The sequence below is a fragment of the Carassius carassius genome, chromosome 49 (genome assembly GCF_963082965.1).
Source record: "Carassius carassius chromosome 49, fCarCar2.1, whole genome shotgun sequence".
NCBI lineage: Eukaryota > Metazoa > Chordata > Actinopteri > Cypriniformes > Cyprinidae > Carassius > Carassius carassius.
In genome coordinates this window covers 480,562-501,518 of record NC_081803.1, presented here as the reverse complement: position 1 = coordinate 501,518, position 20,957 = coordinate 480,562, and the positions used below count along the sequence as shown (strand labels likewise).

At 37.4% G+C, this 20,957-nt stretch overlaps 3 protein-coding genes across 3 annotated transcripts; 2 read left to right on the top strand and 1 right to left on the bottom strand.

Moving 5' to 3' along the window:
* Nucleotides 1-169: 169 nt before the first annotated feature.
* Nucleotides 170-4,092, top strand: LOC132132270 (thymic stromal cotransporter homolog). The gene is made up of 4 exons (XM_059544644.1): nt 170-1,279; nt 1,927-2,010; nt 3,549-3,705; nt 3,805-4,092. Exons 1-4 carry the CDS (start codon nt 298-300, stop codon nt 3,860-3,862), a joined length of 1,281 nt encoding a protein of 426 aa, XP_059400627.1. The 5' UTR covers nt 170-297; the 3' UTR covers nt 3,863-4,092.
* Nucleotides 4,093-7,330: 3,238 nt separating this feature from the next.
* Nucleotides 7,331-17,844, bottom strand: snx30 (sorting nexin family member 30). The gene is made up of 9 exons (XM_059544962.1): nt 17,543-17,844; nt 14,326-14,514; nt 13,931-14,041; nt 13,616-13,774; nt 12,320-12,509; nt 10,848-11,047; nt 10,223-10,309; nt 9,283-9,435; nt 7,331-7,838 (listed from the first exon to the last, which is right to left on the bottom strand). Exons 1-9 carry the CDS (start codon nt 17,678-17,680, stop codon nt 7,767-7,769), a joined length of 1,299 nt encoding a protein of 432 aa, XP_059400945.1. The 5' UTR covers nt 17,681-17,844; the 3' UTR covers nt 7,331-7,766.
* Nucleotides 17,845-18,925: 1,081 nt separating this feature from the next.
* On the top strand, nt 18,926-20,908 carry lyrm7 (LYR motif containing 7). The gene is made up of 5 exons (XM_059545640.1): nt 18,926-19,021; nt 19,235-19,307; nt 19,600-19,667; nt 19,794-19,875; nt 20,591-20,908. The coding sequence occupies exons 1-5, from the start codon at nt 19,004-19,006 to the stop codon at nt 20,659-20,661; spliced, it is 312 nt and encodes a 103-aa protein (XP_059401623.1). The 5' UTR covers nt 18,926-19,003; the 3' UTR covers nt 20,662-20,908.
* Nucleotides 20,909-20,957: the final 49 nt, after the last annotated feature.

Genomic DNA, 20,957 nt, shown 5'->3' with positions numbered 1-20,957 from the left:
CTGGAATGAGGTCATCGTCTGCTCTTCTCCTGTTTGACTGGTTACCATGCAGATATTGCATCACTTTTTTCCTTTTCTTGTCATTTCAATCAAAATCAACTTCATATAAAAACAAGCCCACGGTATGTCCTTACTATTTAGAAAGTTAAGCAAATGTGTTTGTGTCTGGGTGAAACATGACTAACCACTGAAAGTATTTCAGTGTGCAACTTCCCCATAACAGAATGACGCGCGAGTCGAGCTTCTGTGAAGTATCGGCTCCGATCAAAGCAGTTTTCGTTTGCTTTTATTATTCTTATGGCGGTAATGATGTCCTGTCGTAAATACATCGCGCCTCTAGTGTTCTGTGCCCAGGTGGCCAGCTCGTTTTTTGACACCGCTCTCCAAATGGTGATTAAAGAACGATGCGCAAACCCCGACAGAGACGCCGAGCAGAAAGCCATCACAAACTTCAACATGACCTTCAACATGGTGCTCAAATTCATGCCAATTTTGCCAGCGATCCTTCTGGCAAAGGTTGGAGACAGAGGTTACAGGAAGGTGCCAATAGTGGTTCCTCTGGTTGGATATTTCCTGTCCAGAGGTCTGCTCTTGCTGGATATCGTGCTGGACTGGCCTCTCCATGTGCTGTACGCGGTGCCGGTGATCCACGGACTGTGCGGCGGCTTCGCGTCTTACTGGGCGGGTGTGATGGCGCTGGTGTCGGTGTGCTCCGGTGAGGACGAGCGCTCCGTGCGCATCATGAGGACCGAGCTGGTGTACGGAATCGCCGGGTTCGTTGGTAGTTTGGCTTCTGGTCACTTATTTGCCCTCTATACCGTAGGTCTCCAACAAGGAGCCATTCTATCTAGTTTGTGTGTGCTGCTGTATTTCCTGTGCCTGCTCTATGCCGCATTTTTCCTGCGCGTCGATCTTTTCTCATTGCTTGGAGAGAGACAGGAGCGGCGGGAAAGTGTCGGGATCATAAACCACGAGGCCCTTGATAAGATAAACATCGCTTTGCTCTTCGTCAGTGGGATCTTGTATGATATAGCAGTGGCTGGAGGAATGGAGATGTTGGCAGCTTATGTGCTCAAAGACCCCCTCAGCTGGGGCGCAACCGAGGTGGGTTACGGAAACGCGTTGGGATCCCTTCTCTTCATCACCAGTTTTTTGGGTGTGAAGATGTTCACGAGATGTTCAGTTAGAGATGAGAGCATGGTGATGATCGGCATGGTGTCTTTCGCAGCTGGAATTTATTTCATGGCATTTGTGACCACGAATCCGATGTACTTTTTGGGTAAGTTATAACCAAATACAGTACTTAATGCTTATTTAACGGTAATATTTTATTCATATGCCCTTAAATGTATCTTAAATGTATTAAATATGACCATTATATGGCTACATATTATATTAATTTTGTTTTGGCAAGTGTAAAAGCCCCTTCACACCAAAGGTGAAATGAATAAGCCTCAGGCTGAAGGAATGTAAATTAACATCTGTACATCTGTAGTAGGCCTAAAGGGCAGCTCAGAAAACATTTCAGTTGTGCTGCCAATTCTGGATTATATAAAGAAAAGGACGCAGGAGAAGAGAGAAAGTTTAACACTCTTCAGCAATTAAAAAGAAAATAAAGACAAACGTTCTGTTTATCTAAAGTATATCGTGATTATTAATGTATGGTTAAATTGTATCATTGGAAATCTGTTTGTTTAATTATTTGAAAAGTTACTCAGATGTTTTCTTGTAAATAAAAAAGTAAGTTGTTACTTTACTAGTTTCTTGAAAAAGTAATCGGATTATGTAACTTGCGTTACTTGTAATGCATTACCCCAACACTGTTTCTAACTATAGTAATGAATGAGCATTTAAACGAATGCAATGATAGAACAAGTGCAGAACAAATTCTTCTCTGATCTGAGGTTTTATTCTTGTCTCCTTTAGCTCGCTCTATCACTCTGTTTGCTCTGATTCCAATGCCCACCATTCGCTCGCTGCTGTCCAAACAGGTCAGGGGAACCTCATATGGTAGGTGTTCAGTTCTTTATTCTGTCAGTACCCTAAATATGATATGTGTCTGCATATGGTGCTGCTAAAGGTAGGCTTTATGGAACATAAAAATTTCCTCAAAAGTATAAACTTTTAAACAATTTGCATGTTAGTCCATGCAGCTGTGCTGTGAAGCATATCAGTACTGGGTGTATATATTCAGAACTTGAAGTGTGAACAAAACAATCAAAAACAGAAGTGAAACTACATGTCAGTGTATTCACAGGTGGAGGCCACAGGAATATGTATGCTTTTGTGCAGTAACAATAGGTAGCTTTATAAAGTATTTAATTTCCCAAAATTAACTTTGGTCTCAAGTTCCATTGTTACCAACAGAGTTCAGTGGAACTTGTGACCATAGTTAGCACCTAATGATGCTTCAGGGAAATTCACCCCTGGTTGTTTTCTGGTGGTCTTTGATTTGTTTTCTTTATTTAATTACCCATGTTCTTGACTGACCTAGGTGGTGTTAGTGTTGTCGATCCCAGTTGTACAAACAGTTGATGGTTTATGGTGAACTGATGGGCTGGCTGAGGTGACAAAGAGCTAGACTATGATATTTCAGAAAAGTACAAGGCCAAGTACCGAACCCTGAGGCATTAAAACACTCTCTTCTTGGAAGATACCTTGTTGGATCTGTCTGTGTGTTAGGACTCATGCCAGTGAAGTGTAGTTCAAATAATACTCATTTCAGAGAGAGAGGACAGGCACATTTTTTAGGCCTTACTCTGCTTTTATGCACGTCTGTGCTTTTGGTAACCATCCAGAGGTTAGTTTATGTACTTTACCTTATCACCAACACACAGCTAGTGACAAGCCAGACAAAAATGTAAGCAGTTTTTGAATGTTGTAAAGAATAAGTTATCTGAAGCCTAGACATGGTGACAAGTTTAAAAGCAATAGTCCAGTACAGTCACACTCAGACACTAAAGACTATCTGTAATGTAACATTGAGATAAACTAAAATACGAAGCCTATCATTTTTTCATTATTAACTTTATTTATTTGAACAAGGACACTGTAAAAAATATACATTAACCGTAAAATGGAGAGATGCATTACACCAGGTTGTAGCACTTATGCTAATTTCCACCTGAAGTCCCTGGACAGGCTGATGACATATAGATACACGTTAATAATACATTAATAATTAAACATTAATAATTCATATTTACAGTATATTAAAAATACATCTTAGTTTAAGTGCGTTCTATAGTATTCTTTAAGGTATCTGGTACTGGAGTGCCTCAGGTTTCAGTGCTGGGCCCCCTATTCTTCTGATATACTGTAGTTGCAGGTCACACCTACCAATGCTCATCTCACCTCCTGCTGGCACCAATATGTAACTGATATGTAGTATTTATAAAAAAAAGTAAATAAAAGTACAGTTGGGGCGATGATGGGATGAAAAACTGAACCAACTCAACTCCTCCTAACCTTTGGTTTGGAACACTATAGTTTGGTGAAGCATGTTTTTTTTTTTTCATTTTCATATTTAGCTACTTTTCCTCCCATAGGCATTACCTTTGTCATGCTCCAGTTGTCCTTCAAACTTGCAAGCTTGGTCACGACACCCATCTACACTAAGATCTATCAGGCCACACTCGACACCTTCCCAGGCTTTGTCTTCATTCTGTCCAGCTTCTTCACTGTTCTTTCTATGATACCCATTAGGTAAGCTGACACTTTTTGGCATCCTTTGACAATATTTTATTCACTACTGAATTCGGAGAAACAGTCATTTCTTAAAACATTAACATTTTTTATGCCTAGTATTGTAGGATGTCGCTCTGTGAGACATGATGGATATGAGAGAATCCAAGGGAACTGACTGACAGCATCAGCCACACCAAAGCAGACAAAAATGATCATAAATGGACACGTTTGTACACTGATGTTACATACAGTAGAGGATATTCTACTAGGATAATGGTACTTCCTGTTGCACTGTGGTTACACTGCGTTATTAGTAATGCAATCTGTATAGCATATATAATTTTTACATCTATGTATAAAATGCTGACAAATTTTAGTTTTTAGGTATCTTGGTAACAATTTACAATAAATTGTCATTCGTTGTTAACATTGACATTGAATCTTAATGTTGATTTCAACATTAACTAGTATATTATTGAAATCAGAAGTATACTCTATAATAAACCAGCGTTAACAAAGATTATTAAATACTTTAACATAAGTATTACTCATTCTTAGTTAACTAATTTACTAATGTTAACTAATGGATCCTGCTGTAAAGTGTTACTGATATTTCTGTATGCATGTCTATTTGAAATGCATGACATCTTTTATCACATTTTTATTGTACAGATTTTGCAATAAATTAAGTTATTTGTACATCTGTGTATGGTGTTATATTAATAAACAAACTTTTTTTTACACAAAGTATGCAGGAAATACAATAATGATGCAACTAATCATCATAGTATAATGGTAGTCCATAAGTATAGTTTTTAGTTTTGAATGTTTAAAGGCACAAAAATACATTAAAGAAAATTACATCCGAGTATATTCTAATAATTTCTATCGCAATGATCCAGTATTAATCAGTTGAGGTAAAGGGTAACAGCATCAGTCAACACTGTACAAGTTACTTTTCCTTTCAAAATCCAGAATTTATATTCTGTCAATTGAACTATAAACAGTTTATTCCAAAAGGAAGCCAAATGAGCTTTAAAAAACATGTGATATATATATATATATATTAGATAACTGAATAACCTTTTAATAAACTGCAAGTCATCTTCCTCACTTGCTTTAGCTTAATTTGTTGTGTGTAAACTTCACACACACGTGCTGGACTGAAGTAAACATATACACACTCATGAGCAGTTGTTTAATATTTGACAAAAAAAAACCCCAATGAAACGATTTATGAAGACCACATTAAAAATGGCGAACATGGACATAGGAAACCGTCTATGCTCCCAGACAGAAGATCTGTGAGGATGTCTGAGAGGATGAAGGTGAAAGAAAAGGTCAAAAGGAAATGAGAAGATGCTGAAAAAACAAAAGTGCAGAAATATAATGTAATTTGTACAAATAAAAAAATTATATAAAATATACATAAAAATGATATATACATACAAAAACATATATAAAGTCACATAGCAAATAACAACAACAACAACAACAAAAATACAATTCTGTCATTTTACATTTCTGTGTGAACTATCCCTTTAATAGTCCTAAAACAGGCCTCATTTTCTTTATGATAAGTATCGTTTTGATTATTGGCAGAAACAAAGCCCAGGGCCCATATTCATGAAGAATCTTAAAGCAAAAAGTAGCTCCTAGTGACAAAATTCTAAGAAAATTCTAAGAAAATGTGGGCGTTTACTCTTAAAATTAAAGAAAAAATCCTAGTAAAGAAAAAAGTAATTCAGAAAGCATCTTAACCCTTAAAAGAGGTCTTAAGGTCAAACTTGTTAGGAGCACAGACGAGGACTTTTAAGAGGCTTAAGAGTTTCTTTAGCAGAGGAGAAAATGGCAGAAAGACGAAGAGGCAGAAGAAATGTGTTGCAGACAATGGATGACAGTGAGTTAATAAGACGCTAGATTAGATCGCGCAGGGATCATGTTTGTGACTGATCTTATTAGAGACGTGCTAACATCTCCGACACAGCGCAGAAATGCCATAGTGCCAGAAATTAAAGTAATCACTACTTAACGATACTTGCCAACTGGGAAAATGCAACAATGCAATAGTGATGATTTGGGTCTGTCACTACCTTCTGTAAGCAGAGTGATCACACAAACAATTACAGCACTTTCAGAACATCTTATTGTGTCGCAGTTCATTTCGTTTCCACTGGACATTCCCACCTTGCAGGCTCAAAAAACTGCATTTATGAATATAGCAGGCTTATAGGTGCGCAGAAGCAGGGGGAATGAACCGTTAATAGTTTGCTCCCATGTCTGCTTCTTGTCCCTTGCTGTGAATTTTCCTTTAAGAATGGCCTTGTGTTCATACACTAACTGGGCTAACAGTAAACACTGTTCCTCTGTCCAGTTGGGCTTTCTCGCCCTTCTTGGTTTTGATTCCATGTTTGATACATTAAAACCAACATTCAAACTGCCACTTTAATAGGACAGCAAACACTTGGAAAGAGTGGAACAATTTTTATCATTCTAAGCCAATCAAATACCTTATAGGAATTTAAAAGCACAGTAAATAAAAAAAGGATTTATATACACACATATAATGTGTGTGTGTGTGTGTGTGAGAGAGAGAGAGAGAACGGTCAAATAGGGAAAATTACCCATGTAAATTCAAAGTGAGAATTAGAATAGACCCTATACTTAAAATCACTCTTTTTTTTCTTTCTTGGACAACCAACCAATCACAGTCTTCAAAAGATTGTGTCATACATAGCAACGGGGTCAACCCCGCCTCCTCACTAAGATAAACGTTTTTGTCTTTTCCTTAATCAGAGTTGCTCTCAGATCGGTCCCGAATCGCTCTTAAGCTAAGACTCCTACATAAAAGTTTTTAAGATAAATTAAGAGTTTTCTGAGAGGACTCTTAGAGTCTTTATGAATACGGGCCCAGGCATTTCTACAGTTTTAGTGAGAATCACCCAGAAACACGTTCAGAAACCCTTTGCATCAGCAGTGTTGAAAAGAAAGATTTTGGTTGGTTTGGCATTCATAACTCCAAATCATTACTGTGCAAAAGTTGGGGTCAGGCACACTTTTATAAGCAAATACTTTTATTCAGCAAACACACATTAAACGGATACTAAGACAATTCTTTCAAAACTTCTATTCATCAAAGAATCCTGAAAAATAACGTTTCCCAAAACAAAATAAAAACCTGTCTTTAATCAGAAATGTTTCTTGAGCAGCAAATCGGTATATCAGAATGATTTCTGAAGATCATGTGACACTGAAGACTGAAAAATCTGCTTTGACCACAGGAATAAATGACATTTTAATTACAATAGAAATTATTTAAAATTGTCATATCTCACAAGATTACTGTTTTTATTTTTGTATCAAATGGTGAGCAGAAGAGAGTTCTGTCAAAATCATTTAACAGTAAACTTACTGACCCCAAACCTTTGAAGAGTAACGCATTACTGTCCTGTACTGTATAACCACAAAATGATGTAACAGCTGCCAAAAACATTTACCAGAATATTTCAGAATGTGTGTATATTACAGGAGATGAACCGCTCTCCATTATTCCACAGGAAGTGTCACACATTACATTCACCTCACATTAATCCACTCGACTAGATGTCCCAAAACACATACACTGCCCCATTAAGACATTCTGTCATAAATATCTAACGAGGTCAAGTGTGGCTGGGAAACATCCATCATTTCAACGCAGCAGCTGAGTTTACAGTATGACGAGCGAGTGCAAGGCTTTTGTGATGCCAGAGGCCAAGAAATCTGCAAATGTTGGAAAAAAGCAAAGGAGATTTCAGTTCCACGTCTTTGGCAAGAGGAATGTTGGCAAACCTTCGGTGGGACTCCTCGTGAACCAAAAAACACTGATGTCTCTGTTCCCTTGGACAGATCAGCATCCAAACACAAGCATTTGATGGGCTTTAACAAATAAAGACACTTTACGAAAAGGAATGGTTGGAGGTCATCCGCTCCTGTAGTGTCCCATCCTGTGAGAGCTCTGCTGGCGGAGGACAGGTCCGAGGAGTCGAGGACAGCCTGCTCGCAGCATCACGAGCCGAGAGAAGGGCTCAAACACACACTCAGTTCGTTTCTCCTTTCGTGTCCTGTTTGTCCTGTAAGAGAGGAATGAGGGACTCCCACGCTGCAAGGCACTGTGGGACAGAAGCAACAGCAGGAAGTCAAGGACAAAGCCACTTCATCTCACACAAGTCTGTTTTGACTAGACACACACACACACACACACACACACACACGGTTCCCTAAACCATCTGTTTCACATGAGACATGCTGCAGGGGGGACACATCTAGATTTTGCATTAAGACTTAAAATGGCAATTAATCTTGTAAAATCTGAGTATGTTTAACAATTTAAAAAAAAAAAGTCATTACAATAATAAAATAAAAAATACATAAATCATAACTTAAATTACAATTACAGTAACTAAAAAATAATTCTCATTTAACAGATTAGTTATAACAAACCCGAAATTGTACTTATAATTTTTAAGAAAAACTTTTTTTTTTTTTTATACTCAGATTAATTGCCATTTCTGTAATGGCCTTTCAGAATACAGTAATGACAAGAGTATGCATAAATCTATAGTTATTTAGCATTATTTATATACCATTATATTATTTATTAATATTTTGAATTAGCTCATATTTTATTATTTTTAGCTTTAATTTTCATTTTGAGTCATTTTTATGTGGGTCCTATTTAGCTTTTAAACTCGATTTAATCTGCATAGCTTTTATTTCAGTTTTAATCAAGTAATTTTAATAATTATAAATAGCAAACTGTTTCTAAGACAACATTTCTAAGATTTTAAAGTTTTTCCATGTATTATTTATATTTTACTTCAACTTTTTTTTTTTTTTTTTTTTTTTACTAACAAATACGATTTTTAGTACTTTTAGTTAATAACAACACCAATTGCCACAATGCAAATAATAAAAAATGAATAAATGTTTATGTTCTTAATTTCTTGTTTCCTTCCTTTTGATTTCGGGGTGTCTTGAGAGTTGAAACAACACGATCAATACTGAAGAACTTCTGAATATCAATATTCAATGACGTGAATGAGGAAATAAGTGAGCTCCTCTGACTCTGGCAGTATTAATGGTTTGGCAGAGGTGCTCTGAACTCAGCAGCGCTGTGTGAGTGTTTGACAGGACAGCACGACTGAAATCTTCTTCAAACAACAGCAGAGTCATTTCAGAGCAACAGTCAGTCCAAGCGCTCGGTACACACATGACAGTGGGTATAGAAAACAATTCTTCATCTTTCAAGATATCTTTCACTTGGATGTTATAAGTTGCACTGAGTAAACACAGCTGGAAAAAACTAAAACATTTCAGGCAGCAAGAAACAAAATGTGATTATTTTACAGGTTGATTCTTTTCTGCACCCACTGCTTCAATCAAACTGAACCCATTTACTTTCTTAAAACACATTTCTGAACTAAAACGTTTGTCCTGGACATATTTTGTTCTTGCCTCAATATATAATATCTTGCTCTGCCTCTGAAACGACAGATACAAATGTTCAGCTCTAAACACACTATAAAGACACCACGTTTCACTCTTCCAGGTGACCTTCTCGTAGTACTGGATGTTTCTGTCGGCCATGCCCGTCAGCAGCTGTCTGAAGTCCTGCCGCTTGTTGTTCTGCCAGCGGTCCCAGTCGGCCTTCAGGTCAGCGTTGAAACACTCCACACGGTCCTGGCACTTCTCCACGTCAGAGGACACCTGCCGAGAACATCCAGACTGAAGAGACGGCTCCCCCATCACAGAATACACCTCAATACTGGACAAGATATCTTCGTGGGAACAGAGACGTCACTCGTTCACCAGTGAATGGGTGCCGTCAAAATAAGAGTCCAAACAGCTGATAAAAACATCACAATAATCCACACCACTCCAGTCCATAGCAAACAAATCCATCATTAATATGTTGAACTTTAAACCATTGTTTTTTAGATAAGATACGAGTCCATAATCCATAATACTGCTTTCTCCTGTGAAATCATCTGAATCAAGAGAGAAATCTGCACAGATCAAGCACCGTATACAAGCCAAAACAGCTCTAAACAAATATGTGGGTGGATTTTGATATGAGAGGAAAACAGGAGAAGAACTTTTTCTTGTTATTATGGATTATAAACTCATATTTTGGTCAGAAGTTAACATCTTAATGATGGATTTGTTTCTTATAAACAGCTTTTCTCTTCTCCAGATGTTAACTGATAGACTGGAGTGGTGTGGATAACTTGTGGATTATTGTGATCTTTTTATTAGCTGTTTAGACTCTCATTCTGACGGCACCCATTCACTGCAGAGCACCCACTGGTGAGACACTGATGCAGTGCTACATTTCTCCAAATCTGATGAAGAAACAAACTCATCCTAATCTTGGATGGCCTGAGGATAACAGTATAAACGTTCAGCAAATTTTAATTAGTGCATGAGCTATTTCTTTAATAAACTCCGCTCTAAAAGCCCTGCAAATCAGAGTTAGCAAAGAAATGTAACTCACCGGGGTCTTTTTGTCCTCCCTGAACACGACTGCCTCCAACTTTGTTTCATATTCAGCTTGAACTTGGTCTCTCTTCTTAAGCACATTCTGACAAACGACAAGAGGTTTGTGAACGGTTGCAGTCATTACAGTTTACATTCTCCAATCTCACTTTCTCTGTCTATAGCCAATAAAAACTGACACAAATGCATTTCACGATGCTTACTGCCTCAAACTAGATAATGAAATGTGTTCAGTGTATGCTGTGCACTGGAGTCATGACACAAATATGAAAGCTATTAAAATGCTTCTCGTTGCTTCCCAGAAATCCTGGACGTCTCTCTGTAATAATCCCACAGTTACTCGTGGGAGAAAAGAAATATGATCAAGTCGAAGACAATAAAAAATTACTAAGCACAGTTTTAGTTTTGGGAGAATATGCGGTCAGAAATAACTCTACCCCATTGCAATCTTTTTGCAAACAGTCAGAGGATAGAAAGGAAGTGAAGGATTCTGCATTCGGTCTGTTTCCAAATGACATGAATTATTTTCCAGTAGATGGATGAAGGAAACTCTGCTGGTCGTTCCACATTAATGCTGAATCAAATTAAAATTCACATGGAAGAAATGACTGAGAAGCTCACACCTTCATGGACTCGATGTACAGGACGTATTCTCTGAGCACAGGGAGGAAGTCTTCGCTCATGTCCTCCGTGAGCTCCTCCAGAGCACTGGAGCAGTTGGACACGCACCCCGACACCCCCTCCAGAGGGTCATGGAGGTCCTCCTCAAAAGATGACCAGGAGGAGTACACCGGCCCGTACTCTCTCAGCTCCATCAGGAACTCTGACACACAGAAACAGTGATTCAACTCTCTCCTAAAAGAGCACTGTTTTCAACATTTTTGCAAATTGCAAAAACCTATTGAGCTACCCTGCTTCTGAGGCAGCATCCTAGATCTGATCTGAAATACAGAGGCAGTTACAGGAAAGCAAAGTCTCATGCTCACAGACGACGCATTTATTTGATCAAATATACAGTAATAAAAAGTTATTTTCAAGAATCTTTTCTAACAATATAGGTCTGTACTAGAACTTATTTAACACATCCTATATCAACTATATCAATTTAACACATCCTTGCTGGATAAAAGTATTAATTTCTTGCAAAAACAGAAAGAAAACAAATTTACTGACCCCAAACTTGTGTATGAAGTTACAAAAGATTGCGATTTCAAATAAATGCTGTTCTATTTAACTCCTTATTCATCAAAGAATCCTGAAAAAATTTATTGCAGGCTCCGAAAACAATTAAAAAGCACAACTGTTTCCAACATTGATAATAAATCAGTATATCAGAATGATTTCTGAAGATCATGTGACACTGAAGACCGGAGTAATGATGCTGAAAATACAGCTGCGCATCACAGGAATAAATTAGAGTTTAGGATATATTCACATAGAAAACAGTTATTTTAAATTGTAACAATGTTTCACAAAATTACTGTCTTTTTGATCAAACAAATGCAGCGTTGATAAGCATAAGAGACTAAAAAAAAACAATAAAATATTCTAATATGCTGATTTATCAATGTTGAAAACAGTTGTGCTGCGAATAATTTTCAAACCATTTGCACTGATTATTGTTTTCTATTTTTTTTTCTTTATTTTTTATGGTGATTTGAGGCGAATTCTAATAATGTAATGTCAAATCATGTAAGGCTGCTTGTTTTAAAGCAGTCTATTTCATGAAGTGATTTTTAAATAAACGTGACTGGACTTGACTGGAGCACCGAGTGCAGAGCTTGTGCAAACATCCACATGGCTATGATCAGATGCTTTCTTAACTGCTGTTTTCTCACTGCTCTCGTTTTTGTGTGTTTATTTGTTATTGACAGGAAATTGCGCAGCACATACTTACATATTCATCTAAACGCTGCTCTCAGCAGCACAGGCAGTACTGGGATGTTAAATAAACAGTAGACTGCCATAAAAGTATTTTTTAACTGTTTTACCCCTTCCTAAAGAAAAATAAAGAGCTTTGCTGTCAGTATATAGGGGCCTTTAGGATGGAAGAATGAATAGATATCTTTTAAAAGGCCAGTGGGACACTCTTTACCTGATTGCTCTTTGATAATTCGCTGTGCTATCCTGTCAATGGTGCCCAGTTTCAGTGTGAACACATCCAGATATTCTCCCATGGCGGCAAACTCCACCGGCCGTGCCCTCAGTTTATAACCCCCCGTCACATACTTCACAGATTCCCCCATTTTAGTCAGCAGAGCCATGCCTTGACGCTTATTCAGGTCCTGAAAGTCAAGCATACAGTACATCAGTTCTGTCTCACGGCCAAGAAAACCCTGCCAAATCCAATCAAAACATTGAGTTTCTGGAACAAGCTTTCCATGTTGGAATATATAGGCTACTAGCAACATATCGCAAAAGCTCAATGTTGTCTGGCTACTCAGAAAGACCTCTGGATCTGGTCATAAACAGCTAGTAAGGCAATCCAACACAGACACGCTGAGAAACTTGAAGCAGGACACATTTATACATTTCCTGTACGCTTACGAGTCATGTTTACAAATTATTTTCCTTTATAATGTCAGTTTGGACTATTAAGTAACCTTCAAATCTAACCCTTCAGGAACATTAAAGTCGCTATGATTCGAAGATATTTTCCTCTACATCAGAGTGAAATAGATTTTCAAAAAAAATAATAATAATTATCGAAAGAAAAACTGTAGGGCGGGGCTTGGTTCTGTGCATCAGTTGTTGATTGGATGTTGAGATGTGGGCGTGGCATTTACAAGTGGAGGCAGATGAACATGACCTTGCAGGGGCGGAGTTTAGGACGGGGTTTAAGATGTCTAAATGATTGGATGAGACCTGCGTTATGTCACCATAGAGCAGAATTGTTTCACCAGAAGACCTAGTTATGATTCTGAATTCAACATTACAATACATTTTGATAAAATGAAACACGAATGAATCATTCACTACAAGATAATTCTATTAATCAACATCATAAAATACATCCGATATTACAACTTGCATACTTGTTTCATACGTGGTCTAATAGCTTGAGAGGTGTTTTTATTCAGAAGCATGGTTTGCAAATTTATTCAGATGACATTTACGCGACCATTTTATATTATGAATATAGTCAAAGCTAAATGGTATGATCAAGAGTTAGGGAGAAACAAAATATGAATAGTTTACTGCCATTGCGTGAATAGCACGTAATCGAGAAAAAATTAACTGTACTCTGATTATCAGCATGTTAAAATGTATTATACACATATTTTGAGTAATCTGATCACATAATCCAGATACATGTAATCAGTTACTACCCAGCTCTGTCTATAATATGCAGTGTGTATTTTTTACTTCATGCTGACTTTAAAGCACTGACCTTTGCTGAGAGAAAGGCATTGAATTGTTCATTGAAAGAGAGCACCGGATGATCCGCTACACGTTTGAGGAACTTGTCTAGTGCCTTTCTCCTGGTCTCCACAAACTCCTCTGAGAAGCGGTCCACAACGCCCTTCACCACAAACTTCTCAGGCAACGGCTAAAGGAGAAACAACAACAAATGTAGTCCATCGCGTGGTCTGAAATAGATGATTTTGCTTAATCTTAGCAGTAATATGAGTGACTGGACCAAGTCCGAAACAATTAAAACTAGTGTTTTAGAGAGCAGTGCATTGAGGGCTTGTCCTCTACCTACTGGAATAAGATGGGTGGGTTGGCTTTCCTCTAATTTGTTCCTCAGCCAGTCAAAGTCCTGGTAGCGCCGTCTTACTGAGTACTCAGGCAGGTCAAACTCTGTTCTGGTGGTCTGTAGGTCACACAGCAAAGAGGAAAAAGTACCTAATTGTCAATAACTAATCAGTCACTAGAGCAGCCACAGTGTAGTCAAACTGGAGCAAACCAGTAGTTTAGAGTTCAACAATTCAGATTAACCACTAAGCCACAATCAGTCAATGAAATCAGTCTAAAGAGGCTTATTATCCTTCACGTATTTATACTAAAGTATTGAAAACTATTAATATAACTGGTCAGATAACAAGAGCATCTCTCTGCAGTTGAGCAGTGGCCCGTCTGTGAGCGTTGCCCTCTGACCTTTGTGCAGACTCTGTAGGTGATGTATGTCTCCATAGTAGACACGTGTTTCTTGGGGTCGTCTACAGTCACAAACAGATCTCGTGTTTCTCCGTCCAGATCGTCATCGAGCTGTAGTCGGTTCAGCAGAGATGAAGAGGAGGCGGGGCTTGATGTGTCTACTGGAGTCCCATTGGCCAGGATCAGGTCCTGGGGGCGGGGAAACACAAAAAGACTGACTTCATGGAGCTAAACGTTGATATTTTGAAAACAGAATAATGTAAATGAGAATATACGCACACAAAAACCTCCTAAATAAAATATAAAGCCAAATTTATTTAACAGATATTTGGTTATTTTATTGCAATAACGTTTCACAATATTACTTTCATTTAACTATAAAAACCATAGCATAAAACACTTAACACACACACACATATATATAGATTTTTTTTTTTTTTTTTACATGAACTGAACAGAAGAAACCAGGAGTAATGCACATGAATGAGAAATAAACATGCAACAATCCTTCCATCTTTATCAATATAGGACTTGTTTCTGCCTTCCTTCTTACACCTACATTCAAAACCACTCCTTTATCTTTATGATGAACACACATGCTTGTATTATCAAGCAGTGATTCATCCGTTAGCGATGAACAGTGAAACGGTTCAGCTCTGGTGATATTAGACCTAAAACCAGAAGAAAACTACTAAACTCACTCATTCAAGGCTGGAAGTGTAGTGGACATCTGTGCTGTGTTACACACATGAACGATAATTCAGTGTTTTCTTGAGCAATCCTAGGCATGTGGTTTAAAAGGTGGTAGAAGTAACAAAAATGACATCTGATGAAAAAAAATGTAAATTATTTCATAAAAGTGTCAGTTACAAATAAATAGTGGAGATATGCAAAAAAAAAACTTAGAAACTCACTTTACACTATGTATTTATATATTTTGACATTAATAAATGTTTTTTTTTAATGTACGATTAAATTATAGTCAAGGAGAACGTAACAGTGATTTTATAAGGCATTTTATAATAATATTGGAATACAGAAGTTGTTAATCTCTCAAATGTTAAAAAAGAGAGAAGAAAAGAATATTGGAGTTTTTCCTGCAGAAGTGGACATACTTGTACAGATTTATCACTTTAATGTTACTGCTACTTCACATTACAATAGAAAATATTTCCAAGATTAAGGAATCATCACAAAACAGTGACAAATGATTTATTCTTTTACCAGCAGACTGAGCATTACTCACGTCGTTCCCTGGCACTGTGCATCCCAGTTTCATCGTTGGGGCTCACACAACACAAAAGTGAGTTTCTGCTCATTAACAGACAGCCTGTTAGCATCGAAAATACATTTTGGGCCAAAAATAACAAAAATGATGACTTTATTCAGCATTGTCATCTGTTCCGGGTCTGTTGTGAGTGCGTTCATGACGCTGCTGACGTGTTATCTTTGTTATTGGGGCGCACCAGAAAACACGTCAGCAGCGTCACTGCAGCGTGACCAAAGTGTATTTTCGATGCTTCACTAAATTCTAACCGACCCTCTGATGTCACATGGACTACTTTGATGATGTTTTTCTTACCTTTCTGGACATGGACAGTATACCGTACACACAGCTTCAATGGAGGGACAGAGAGCTCTTGGACTAAATCTAAAATATCTTAAACTGTGTTACAAAGATAAACGGAGGTCTCACTGGTTTGGAACGACATGAGGGTGAGTTATTAATAACATAATTTTGCTATTTGGGTGAACTAACCCTTTTACATATCCAATAAACAGCTGGAAGCCACAATAAATTCATGAGCTCAAAATGAGCAGTTTCTCTCAAACACGTCTTCTGTGTCACTGAAGTAAAACACAAACTCTTCATTTAGCAGCGTCTCAGTCAGCTGCAGCGAGCTCAACACAGCTCTGTTGAACCGAGTACAGACACGTCACGCTCCTGTGCGGTCTTACTATTTTAATATTTGAACTTACTAACAGCACTTCTGCACAACAGGTTTAAGCACCATTCATATACAATCTTCTATTCTTCATGTTTCACTCTAACCTTCCTTCTGCTTTAAGTCTTAAAGGAACAGTTCATCCAAAAATGAGAATTTGCTGAAAATGAACTCCATCCAAGACATTAACTGATGGACTGGAGTGCTGTGGATTATGGTGATGTTTTTATCAGCTGTTTGGACTCTCATTCTGACGGCACCCATTCACTACATGGATGAGACACTGATGCAATGCTACATTTCTCCAAATCTGATGAAGAAACAAATTCATCTATATCTTGGATGACCTGAGGGTGCTATCATTTTTGGGTGAACTAATTCTTATTTTTTTATTTCCATTTTCTGGGCGTACATTCATATTTTGCTGCATATTTTTTGTGTGCATTTGATAAACCTTGATTTGTTCAACACTGATCAGTATTAATAACAGCTGAAATCTGGAATATAGCCTACAATACATATCATTTCATCTGACTAGTTTTTAGATTGAACAGAAAATGCTCCCATTTTCTTAAAGCAGGCCAATTGTGAATTCTCCATAAATCATTAATTAATCATTAATAAAGTAGGCCTGCTCCGATCACGATGGGCCGATCGTTATGTGCATCTCGTCAGTAAAGCCGGTTCTAATCAGCGGTAAATTCCCTCAGGTGCGCTTTAACGATCGGAGCAGCCCTATAATAAAGTAATATCGAATCAACCTAAATGTCTAAAAAATGCACTCCATTCATTCCACACACAAAAAGAAATACTGTGATGGTTTCCTGATGTGTACCATCACACTAATTACTAAATAACGACAGTGATCATATATGTTTGCAGTACATGTCCACCATGGCACTACGAGGACAATAAAGCATGCACGCGGTAAATACAGCAAACACATGGTACAATCATAGTGCACGTGCAAACCACCACCGCGAGAGTACATTTCCAAAAACATGGTAATACTATGATGGATGTTTATCAACAACAAGACAGTAAGATTGCATTTTTTCATATTACTATTACCACTATATTTACTAAAAACATTTCTCTGTCCTGTTTGTTGCTGGGTAAACACACTAACAGTAGTCGCCTTTCATCAGTATAACAGTGTAGACATCACTGTCAGCTCTATCTAGCAGCGGTCGAGGGCTCGTGTCGCCCTGATCTCGCTGATCTCATCCTGATCTCGCCCTGATCCCATCCTGATCTCGCGCTGATCTCACCCTCTCTCCAGCGCTGCTGGGGTTCAGCACATCTGGGCTGCGGCTCAGCGCGCTCTCCTCGGCGGACAGAGGGTGGCTGATGTCCTGGAGGGCTCTCTGCCCGGACGAGGCCAGTGATCGCAGTGTGCCAGCACTCATCGCGTCGATCGGCTCTGATCGAGCAGGTGTTTGTGATTCACAGACGCACGAACCGAGACAGACAACATCTGTCAGCTGACAACCACCGCGCAGCTGCGAAACTACACCAGTCAGCTGACCTCGTCACTTCCGGAAAACATCTCCTCTTTTCAAATTAAAGGTCTTCGGATACACTCACCGATCAATACACTGGATCGTATCCGAGGTTAATGATGGAAATTTAGTTTAGATTCATTAATAATGCTTATCCTTATTATTCCGGGAAAATATTGTTGAAAGAGAGGGGGTTCGGCGAAAATGGTGAGCTGAAACCATTGAACGTGTGTGTTTGCTCGCACAGTCACATCCACTGATCTATAATATATATATATATATATGTGTGTGTGTGTGTGTGTGTGTATATATATATATATATATATATATATATACACACACACACACACAGTACAGACCAAAAGTTTGGACACACCTTAAAGAAAGAGTTTTCTTTATTTTCATGACTATGAAAATTGTAGAGTCACACTGAAGGCATATGTATATAATTCCATATATAATTCCACATGTGTTAATTCATAGTTTTGATGCCTTCAGTGTGAATCTACAATTTTCATAGTCATGAAAATAAAGAAAACTCTTTGAATGAGACGGTGTGTCCAAACTTTTGGTCTGTCCTGTATATATATATATATATATATAGATATAGATAGATAGATAGATAGTCATATATAGATCAGTGGTCACATCTTAGATCTGACAGGATCTTTACTGCTGGTTAAATATCAACAATGACATTCCTTCACAAAATTAATTTCAGGCTTTGATTTATGTGGATGGTCGATCAAAACAGATGCCAATGATGTTAAACATTATTATTACTATGGGTATCATATATTCATAAGTGCAATGGAATAATAGCAAGCCCTCTTTAACTTTTAAAAATGAGTGTAAAATTAGTTATTTATCTTCCGTCAAATATTTATCAAAAGACGGTGAATCCCTTGGTGAATTATATAACTTCATGTATGAATCTGTCTCTCTAAAATGTTGTAAAGGTGTTAATATTATTATTTATTTATTTATTATTTCTCCTCGCAACCACTCTAAAAAGATTGAAAAAGTTTAAGTATTGTTTTCTTGTTTATTATACGTTTTTCTTGTTTATTATATTGTTCTCTATTAGAGTTTGTAAACTGAGGTTGTTCAACAAACAAAGGTGTTGTTGTTATTAAAGAGCGGAAGCAGCGGTTTGTTTCCTCCGGTGCAGCAGGGGCGCTGTGCAGCTTCACATCCACAAACACCGACACGAGAACAAGCCTCTGCATCATGGGGACACGCGTGAAGGTGAGAAACAACATCAACTTACATTAGCCATGTTTTCATGCATGATTTTGAACAATTTCAGCATTAGCTATGTTTATTTTCAAACTCAGTAAATGCATTTGCCGTTATTAACTTGTTTAAACAGATGGCTTTACAAGAGCAAAGTGTAATTGCATTATAAAATAAGTGTTTACAGTGTTTATAGTTGCAATTTCTTTATATGTTTATTCAAAGGTGCTGCGGGTGTTCAAAGATCTGCACAAGACAAGAAGAGAAGTCTTTAGAGATGATGACAGAGCTCTGACAGGTATCACCGGTATTAAAAACTCATGCTAACCAAAATGTGAAAATACTTAAATTAGTTACATATCCGGTTCACTGTATTATTATTATTATTTATTATTATTATTTTAATGTTGATGCAAATTTAATTCCTGTTCTGTGTTTGTCCGTAGGTTTTTCTCTTTTTTTTTTTGCTTTCTGTATTAAATAGAATAAAAAAAGAATAATATTTAATCTTCTTCTACTTGTTGTTACTATGTCTTAGTTAATGTCTCATACAAGGTTTTCTTTTTTTTTCTCTCCCTCTGAACATGAAGCTGCCAGGTTAAAAATAAATGAAGAATTCAAAAAACACAAGAATGAAACAGAGGAAAATATTAAAGAGGCAAGTCACGTGATGCAAGCCTCAGCTGAATTACACTAGATATCAAAATGTTGTTTCTGTCTGCTCTCGGACTCTAAGGCTTCGGAGATCCTGGTGAGAATCACAAATCTCAATGTGTCTTTTCAGATGCTTAAAATGGCCCGAGCGGTTGAGACCATCCTTCGGGAAAACGTGATACAGGGAGAGCATGTGGAGGAAAATAAAGTCCGTAAGTGATTTGTGTCAAATTATGGCTGAATCTCCAAGAACATGATCTCATTTCATCCCAAAACCAAAAGAAAAAAGCATATTTTAGTCCATAAGGTTTGTTGTTTTATTTATTGCATAGTGACAAAATAAAAGCTTAATTTCCATCCCAAATTCTGATTACTGCAATTATCCTGGACATTGTTTGTAACTGTAATGGAACAATGTAAATACTACCACAATATATACTTTATTATTTAAATTGTATATGTTTTATAGAAATCTTGATTCGTGTTGTCCACAGGGTTTCGGTCACCTGCAGTTTAAAGCCTTGAAATAGGGGATTTTTCTGGATCCATTGTCAGATATTTGTTCTCGTTTTAAGCTTAAACTCCCTTCATTTTTATCAGTTTCAAAGAAAACAAGATTATCAATGTCATTTCACTCCTCAAGTTAATGGATCTTGATTTAAGTCTCTTACTGACATATATAGTGGGAAACAAGTAAAAAATACTGAGAATACAAATCATTGTGTGCTTCATTTAAACAACATACTGATGTATTTTGTTCTTTTAAAAGCCTTAAATGTATTATTCATAATACCTGTAGAAACCCTGCATCTATTATTTTCTTTACTTTGGTGTTATAAGAACAAGGTTATTTCTTTTTATTTAGGGTTGAGTTGGGAACAGTGATTTCCTCAGGTTAATGATTGGTGCTAATGTTGTGTTTTATAGTGTTACGGCCCCGCAAGAGTCTCCTGCTGGACAATGTTCCTTACTCTGATACACCTAGAAACAAGACATGACCCTGATCTTCTGTCACTGATACGGCCCGGGTGTCTCCTGCGCTTCTCATACGGGACAGAGAGCAAGACACATTAATGAAGCTCACCCAATAATCACCCATTTTCCATTTTACACAGTGGCCACAATAACATAACTTTAATAACCTGTACAGTATATGTTTGTTCTGCGCTGATGTGATTGTGTTCAATTAAATGCAAGGAATTGCCACATTGTAAAGAGTATAGTGTTGAATAAATGATAAAAAAACATGTCCATTCAGTTTCTGACTGATAATCAAATATTTTTGGTTTGAGGG